At 38.0% G+C, this 8,661-nt stretch overlaps 1 protein-coding gene across 2 annotated transcripts in view; it reads left to right on the forward strand.

Moving 5' to 3' along the window:
• Positions 1-8,661, forward strand: part of Polq (DNA polymerase theta) — an 88,023-nt gene that overhangs the window by 10,502 nt on the left and 68,860 nt on the right. The window contains exons 6-7 of one of the 2 annotated variants that reach the window (XM_021209138.1): positions 5,514-5,733; positions 7,087-7,234. The exons of the other annotated variant lie outside the window; for it this stretch is intronic. Coding sequence (XP_021064797.1) covers positions 5,514-5,733; positions 7,087-7,234 — 368 coding nt within the window. The remainder of the gene's footprint in view (positions 1-5,513; positions 5,734-7,086; positions 7,235-8,661) is intronic. 2 annotated transcript variants of the gene reach the window in all.

Genomic DNA, 8,661 nt, shown 5'->3' on the forward strand with positions numbered 1-8,661 from the left:
AGCAAAATTGCAGTTACAAAGTAGCACTAAAATAATTTTATGGTTGGGGTTCACTACAACATGAAGTATTAAAGGGCTACAACATTAGTAAGGTTGAGAACTGCTAAACTAAAGGAAGTACTTAACTGATGTTCGATGACTTTTGCACATTTAAACTTCTGCTGCTCAATTTTAATGCATAGATTATGATATTTTTATGATAGCTTAAATATTTAGTGCTTTGTTATTTATACATATATCTAATTTAAGTAGCAAAGACTAATTTTGTAAAATGGCATTTTTCAGCCTCTACAGCATAGACTGTCAACTTTCTACCTTAAAAGTTAAAGAAAATAAGTTATAGAAGTTATAGTAGTCTCTACTTCCAGCTACTTACATTTTTAGTTTTAGATTTTATATATTGATTTCTCATTTTAAAAATTAATCTAAAAATAAATTTTACTGTTAGAGAAACTTGCAAATAGAATAATCATCACACACCAAAAATTAACCAGACCCAAAGTCTGTACATCTCAACAAACAATTGAGAATAGCCATTCATGATGGATTTTTACTCTTTCATTACCCAAAATATTTTTATGCATTTGTTAGACTGCTTTCAAACATTAAAACATTTCTGACTACTCATTTAAACCACCACCAAAAATGACAGCTCCGTAATAGAATTAGAACTAGAAAACCTTTAGCTTTATGTTCTTTCTTGTAACTTGTGTCCATAACTTGCACTCAGTCCTTCCTAATCCCCTAATAGCCTTTCTTGTTCACTTTTTGTACTGGCTGGTTTTGTGTGTCAACTTGACACAAACTGGAGTTATCACAGAGAAAGGAGCCTCCCTTGAGAAAATGCCTCCATGAAATCCAGCTGTAAGGCATTTTCTCAATTAGTGAGCAAGGGTGGGAGGGCACATTGTGGGTGGTGCCATCCCTGGGCTGGTCGTCTTGGGTTCTATAAGAAAGCAAGATGAGCAAGCCAGGGGGAGCAAGCCAGTAAAGAACATCCCTCCATGGCCTCTGCATCAGCTCCTGCTTCCTGACCTGCTTGAGTTCCAATCCTGATTTCTTTTGGTGATGAACAGAAATGTGGAAGAGTAAGCTGAATAAACCCTTTCCTTCCCAACTTGCTTCTTGGTCATGATGTTTTGTGCAGGAATAGAAACCCTGACTAAGACAGGCAGTAGTGGCGCATGCCTTTAATCCCAGCACTTGGGAGGCAGAGGCAGGTGGATTTCTGAGTTCAAGGCCAGCCTGGTTTACAGAGTGAGTTCCAGGATAGCCAGGGCTACACAGAGAAACCCTGTCTTGAAAAAAACAAAATAACAAAACAAAACAACAACAACAGAAACCCTGACTAAGACAAATTGGTACCAGCATAGAGGGGTATTCCTGTGACAGCCTGACCAAATTTGGGGGAGGATTGTGGAAGGACTTTGGAACTTAGGGCTAGAAGAGCCATTGGGTGTTAAGAGCTCTGTGAGATGTTCTGTAGGAGCTTGGAAGATAATGTTGAGAACAGTGCAGAAGATGGAGGCCTGGTTTGTGAAATTTCAGAGGGAAGATTAAAGACTAATCAGAGCTGTTGATGTTTCGATTGTGAAGATTCTGTGGTTTTGGTTAGCTGGGGATGAAGAATCAGCTGTGATTATCAAGATACCAGAATACTAAAGCAAAACCTTTGTATTACTGGGACTATTGATGCTCGTTACCTGGAATTAGGAAATTAGTGATGATTAAGAGACCAGCATCATCTTCTGGGAAGTGTTTTCTGAGAGCACAAAGAGGCTGTGTTCCAGAGATAGCCAAGGTTGTACCTCATGCTGCGGCTGGACTTGGTAATGTGTAAGAGACACTCAGGTGGTACTGATTTTGAAGGCATGAAGGGGTCATAAAGAGCAGCTGAAGCTTGGCACTGTGAGAGGCCACAAAATGGAAGGCTATTGGTGAAGGTGCAGCCTCAGTTGCAATTGATGGCCCAGGTCTTGAAGGGGTCATGCAAAGGAGTTGAGGCTTGGCACCATTAAGAGAACCTATGAGAGTCTATTGGTGAAGCCTAGTTGCATCGGAAGACAGCAGTGTTTTGGAGAAGCCAATACCTTGAGATGATCAACAAGAACAGCAGCAGCAGTGGAGTACAGGCTAGGANCCTAGAAGACAAGGTCTGTGCTACAAAGAGTAGAGAAGTGACCCAAGCCCTTGGAGGAGCCCAGATGTTCCTGAGTGGATCCCAGACATTNGACGGTTAGAGTTTGATTTTGATTATGATTGTGACTGTGCCCTGATATTTTTCCCTCTTGAAAGAAGAAAGTATTTTAGTGGAGCCCACAGTTAAAGAGACTTTGAATTGTAAAAAGACTTTGAATTTTAAAAGTGATTAGATATTTTAAAGGAATTGAACTTTTAATATGTAAGAATTTGTAAAGACTATTTAGATCTTGGGGATGAATAAGGCCGGGCGTGATGGCGCACGCCTTTAATCCCAGCACTCGGAAGGCAGAGGCAGGCGGATTTCTGAGTTCGAGGCCAGCCTGTTCTACAAAGTGAGTTCCAGGACAGCCAGGGCTATAAAGAGAAACCCTGTCTAGAAAAACCAAAAAAAAAAAAAAAAAAAAAAAAAGTAAGGGTTGAGGCTTAATAGTGATGTGTTTATGTGTCAAGTTGACAAGGGGTCAATTGTACTGGCTGGTTTTGTGTGTTATTACAGAGGGAGGAGCCTCCCTTGAGAAAATGCCTTACAGTGGGATCTCATGGAGGCATTTCCTCATTGCCTCCATGAGATCCGGCTGAAAAGCATTTTTCTCAATTAGTGATCGAGAATGGGAGGGCCCCATTGTAGGTGGTGCCATTCCTGGGCTGGTAGTCTTGGGTTCTATAAGAAAGCAAGCTGGGAAGTAAGCCAGTAAGTAACATCCTGCCATGGCCTCTGCACCAGCTCCTGCTTCCTGACCTGCTTGAGTTCCAGTCCTGACTTCCTTTAGTGATGAACAGTCATGTGGAAGTGTAAGCTGAATAAACCCTTTCCTCCTCAGCTTGCTTCTTGGTCTTGATGTTTTGTGCAGGGAATAGAAACCCTGACTAAGACACTCTTCTACATTTTATTCTGTATATATGTTTACAATTTTAGGTATATATATTATATATGTACAGTATACATATACACTACATATATTTATATATGGTTACTGGCTAGATTATGCATATGAGGAAGAAGGTTTCTTTTCTTACTGAGATTGTGTGACCTTGCTAAGATTACACATTCTTTAGAACTGAATAGTATTCTTTATTTTATATGTGTGTACATTAAATTTTCATTACGTTTTCATCTGTTGTTGGACAAGTAGGTTATTCTTCATTATTGTGAATAAAATATCAATTAACTTGAAACTGCAAATATCCATGATAGGGTACTGCGTTCTCTGGGCGCATGCCCAGAATGAAATGGAATGGTCAAATGGTAATTATAATTTTCATTTTTTGAGAAATATTTGAACTGGTTTTCACAATGGCTGCTTTAATCTACACCTGTACCTCCACTAATAGTGAATCCTCTCCAACATTTGTTGGGTCTCAATATTATTGTCTGATTTGTCGATGATAGCTAGTCTGAGTGAGGTGAAGTGATAACTCAAAGTAGTTTTTATTTGCATTACCCTGATGGCTAAGGAAATTGAATACTTAAAAAAGTTATTGACCATTTATCTATCTTTTTTCCTTCCTTCCTTCCTTCCTTCCTTCCTTCCTTCCTTCCTTCCTTCCATCCATCCTTCCTTCTTTCCCCTCCCCTCCCCTCCCCTCTTCTCCCCTTCCCTCCCTCTTCTCTCTCTCTCTCTCTTTTCTTTTCTTTTCTTTTCTTTTCTTTTCTTTTCTTTTCTTTTCTTTTCTTTTCTTTTCTTTTCTTTTTAAAACTGTCTATTCAGTTCATTTGCCCATTTGTTGCTTGGTAGTTTCATTTCCTTGGTGTCTAATTTCTGCCATTCTTTGTAACTTCTAGATATCAGCCCCTTGTCTCAGTGTATCTGAAGACTCCCAATTTTGTGTGCTTTGAGAATTGTGTCCTTTGCTGTGCAAACTTTATTGTCATGTAGCCCATCTGTGATACTTGGGGTTAGTTTCTGTGCTGTTGCTGTGTGTTCAAAAAGCCCATGTCAGACACGCTTTTAATCCCAGGACTTGGGAGGCAGATAGATATGAGTTGAGACCTGCCTCAAAAACAAAACAAAACAAAACAAAAACCTGAAACTCTGAAACTTATAGAAGAAAACAGAGAGGATACATTTTAAGATATTTGAGTAGGCAAAAAAGCATTCATTTGTTTTGTTTTGTTTGAGACAGAGTCTCACTATTTAGCTTTGGCTGTCCTAGAGCTTGCTGTGTAGAGCAGGCTGGCCTCTAACTCACAGAGTTAGAGTGCAGGAATTAAAATTTGTTTCAGGCTTCAAATAAAGTTTTGATCCATTTTGAATAGAAATTTATACAATTTTAGTATATTGNTTTCTTTCTAGGGGAAATTAAGGTTGTTCTCTTTTATATTTTCTATTCACCTGTACCCAGTTTCCTCCCACCCCCTTACCCACCTCCTTACCCACTCATCAGTCTTCCAGTTGTGCAAATAGGTTTATAATTTTGCTTAGATCATTATTTGGTGTTGCAGTGATGCATTGTTAANTCAGCTGTAGCATGTTGTGATTGTTTTTACCTTTTGAAAAGCCTAGTTATCTCCTTAGACTATTAAATATCTTTATTGTTTGAGGGCTTGGTTTTCTGTACACTGTGCTACATACTTATCCCTAACAAGTACAAGGAAAATATAACTAGAAAATGCATATAATGTTCACAAATAACAGATTTTGGACTTTTGTGTAAACATGTGAAAAATGCTACAGCTTAAGAAAATCAACTGAGTATATCAGTGAGATACTTAAATAGGCATTTGGAAGAGAAGTTTCAAACAGTCTGCACATGTGAAATGTCACAAAGCATCATTAATCATCAGAAATTACTTCTTCAAAAATCTGTTCCTAGCTGGGCAGTGGTGGCACATGCCTTTAATCCTAGCACTCCCAAGGCAGAGGCAGACGTATTTCTGAGTTCGAGGGCAGCCTGGTCTACAGAGTGAGTTCCAGGACAGCCAGGGCTACACAGAGAAAGCCTGTCTTGGAAAAAACAAAACAAAACAAAAAACAAACAAACAAAAAAACTATTCCTGTAGTCTCTCCATAATATTATTAAGATGATTGACAGTATAGTTGTTAGATGGTGACAAGATTGTGGAACAGTAGAACACACAGATTGTGGGAGTGCTACTTTGTTGGTACAGTCTCCCTGGAAACAGCTTCATATTATTCATTAAATTTGAATATCTGGCCAGTAATCTGTGCTCTAGTAATTTTATACCTGGATCTGTACTCTAAAGGAATGCCTGCATCTGTATACCAAAGGCCATGACCAAGAATATTGCTAGCAGTACTATGTGTTACTTCCTGCATATTTCCTAATGTGATTTTTATTTGTTTTTTCAGCCAGGCAGACTCAGCCAGCACTCTGTCTAATGCTGTGCAGATTGTTGGCATGAGTGCCACTCTTCCTAATTTGCAGCTTGTGGCTTCCTGGCTGAATGCTGAACTTTACCATACTGACTTTCGCCCTGTACCACTTTTGGAATCAATAAAAATAGGAAATTCCATATATGATTCTTCAATGAAGCTTGTGAGAGAATTTCAACCCCTGCTCCAAGTGAAGGTGAATTATTATTGTTCTATCTCCACTGTCAGTGCCTTTGTGGTCCTACCAAGCTATTAACAGTTTTTAATTATATAATTAGAGGTTGTGTAGGAGCAGAATATATATTATGTATCTGTTAGAATCAATACTAAGCCAATCTGTTTTATTCTAAGCAATTGATGAGGATAGGAGAAAGAGAATGTAATATGCTTTCCATTTAGATGACTGTATTTCCTGACCTATAATATAAACATTGAAATGCATGTTTTTCTAGTCAATGAGGAGATTTCCCTATGGTTTATATTAAACGCTCATGTGGGGCACTGACCTCTGTTGAATGTATAACCACTATATGGTAAGTACGCTGAATGAAAGGATTGTATTTTTAAAGATTTATGTATTTATCTTCCTTTTTGTGCACTGGTGTTTTGCCTGCATGAGTGTTTGTGAAGGCGCCAGGTCCCATGGTACTGGAGCCACAGAGTTGTGAGCTGCCATGTGGGTGCTGGGAATTGAACCAGAACCTCTGGAAAGGGCAGTCAGTGCTCCTAACCACTGAGCCATCTCTCTAGCCCTGAAGATTTTTGTTTTAGGAGTCAGATAGACTTTCCTCTGACAATGAAGAGAGGTACACAAAATGTCTGAGGTAATATTAGTTAAGTCGTAAAACCTCTCTGAACTTTCTATCTTTATATCCACCAAGTAGAATAAAATACTTGGTTTTGGTAAGAATTAAGTATGAGTGAGTGTGTGTGTGTGTGTGTGTGTGTATCACTTATAAAGTACTTGATAAATGAAAGCTACTCCCTGATACCTCTGCACACGTTGGCATTCTTTCAGCATGGAGCGGTTTCCCCAGGGCATTCTCACAGACTCTTGACTCTATTTGGAATGCATACTTCCCATTGAGATAGTGTTTCTCCACCTTCACATCTGAGCTCACTTGTTATTTCAGGGAAATCTCTCCTTTACATCCTTAAATCTCTATGAAATATGAGACTCTAAATATGGCAAAATCTTTCTCCTAAAGCACATCATGTGGTGGTTTTTTTCCTTCCTGTGTTTTTAGTGATACTGTAAATCCCTTGCCATTTAAGTCTTTGTTTTGTTCACCAATGTATCTCCAGCACCTGAGTTAATAACCACAAGTTGAATGAATAAAAACTTTTCACCTGTCAGCATTATACTTGCTGTAAATTTTATTTATATTTATAAACTACATTATATTTATTGTAAAGTTTATTTTTATTGTAAATGACTTTTATTATGCCTTTTAGTAGAAAACCTTTCTTATGAATCAAAATGTATAATTTCAACACAATGTGAGATGTTTCAGAGATATGACTGATGTAGCTATTTCTCTTTTTTTAGGGAGATGAAGACCACATTGTTAGTTTATGCTATGAGACCATTCGGGATAACCATTCAGTATTAATCTTTTGTCCATCAAAAAAATGGTGTGAGAAGGTAGCAGATATCATTGCCCGAGAGTTTTACAGTCTGCACCATCAACCTGAGGGTGAGCGACAGGTGGAAGTGACGCCTTCATCCTTACTGTATTTGACAGTAGTGCTAGTGATGTTTGTAGCAAAGCGCATCTCTGTTCTGCTGGTCACTGTGTGTTGACAGGTATTCTTGACAAAGCTGCTTTTGTGGTGCTGATCCTTTTCTGTCCTCTTTGTAGATAATGTGCTTACCTCATTGTCTTCTCATTTTTAGAGTACTGTGTTTGTATATGTGTATAGGTTCATTTTGGACTCATGGGCTTTGAGAGGTTCAAATCTCTGGAGCCCCTAAGTTGTATGCAAAATTACAGACAGACAGACACACACACACCCTTTTTTTTTTTTTAATTTTGGGAGACAGTGACGTCTTTCTTTAATGTCCAGAGATAAGAGTCTAAAAGGAATCATACATACATATATATTCATGTAGATAAAATCAGTTTTAGTGTTGGATATTTTACGTATAATATAATGCATTGTTTGACGAGTATAGCTTGATGAATTTAATGTCTAAATGTGTTATTTCTTCATATCCATCGCTATTGTAATTACCATACAGACTGTTTCTGTCACTGAAATGTGCTCTAGTGCTGCCGGTCTCCTCCCTCTGTCAGCTGCAGGTGACCACTGACTTGTGTTCTGTCACTTTAGATTGCTATGCCTTTCCTAACAATTTCATGTAAGTGATGTTGTGGAGTATGAGTATATCTTTTTTTTGTAAATAGGTTCTTTCACACAGCACGATGCTTTGTGGTACATTCGCGATATTGCATTGATGAGTTTGTTTCTTTTAAATACTGAACAGTCCCTTAGCATGCTGCAGTAAGCATTACTACATGTTTTTACTAGTTATATGATAAACACTGGCCTCAATAGTTTCCCTAGCATGGGATCATGTGTGGCCTTTGCTCATCCTGACATCTGGACTCTCAAAGGTGTCTCTGTCACTTGCCCTCCCTCTTGTGTTGGCACTTTCTTTTATGGCTCTTAATTTTTTTTGTTAAATTTTGTATTATATCAACTCTAAATATTGCTTCCTTTTCCACCCTATTTTATTTATTTTTTTCTTAAGATCACACCTAGAATATTGAAGTTGAAAGAATCTATGATTAAAGATTTAGTTTTATGAAATTTAGTTTGTATATTTAGTACTCAGTTTTCTTCTGTGCCCCACTTCTCTCACTGTTACCCGCTCTTTGTGACTTAGAAGTGAGTTACTTTGAAATAAATGATTTTTTCATATAAATGAGCTATTATCACTGAGACTTGTCTACATCCTGAGGCCATTTTCTTTGCAGTGAAGTTGTAGAACTGCAGATGTTGTAGTTGTAGGATATTCAGGTTTTTATTACTTCTTTTGCCAGCGAGTGGCATCATAAGGATAGGTAGTTAGCATTTCAGCCTTGTAGGAAGTAAGCTTTGCTAAATTTTTTTTTTTTTT

The sequence above is a fragment of the Mus pahari genome, chromosome 12, assembly GCF_900095145.1.
Source record: "Mus pahari chromosome 12, PAHARI_EIJ_v1.1, whole genome shotgun sequence".
In the NCBI taxonomy this organism is placed as follows: domain Eukaryota; kingdom Metazoa; phylum Chordata; class Mammalia; order Rodentia; family Muridae; genus Mus; species Mus pahari.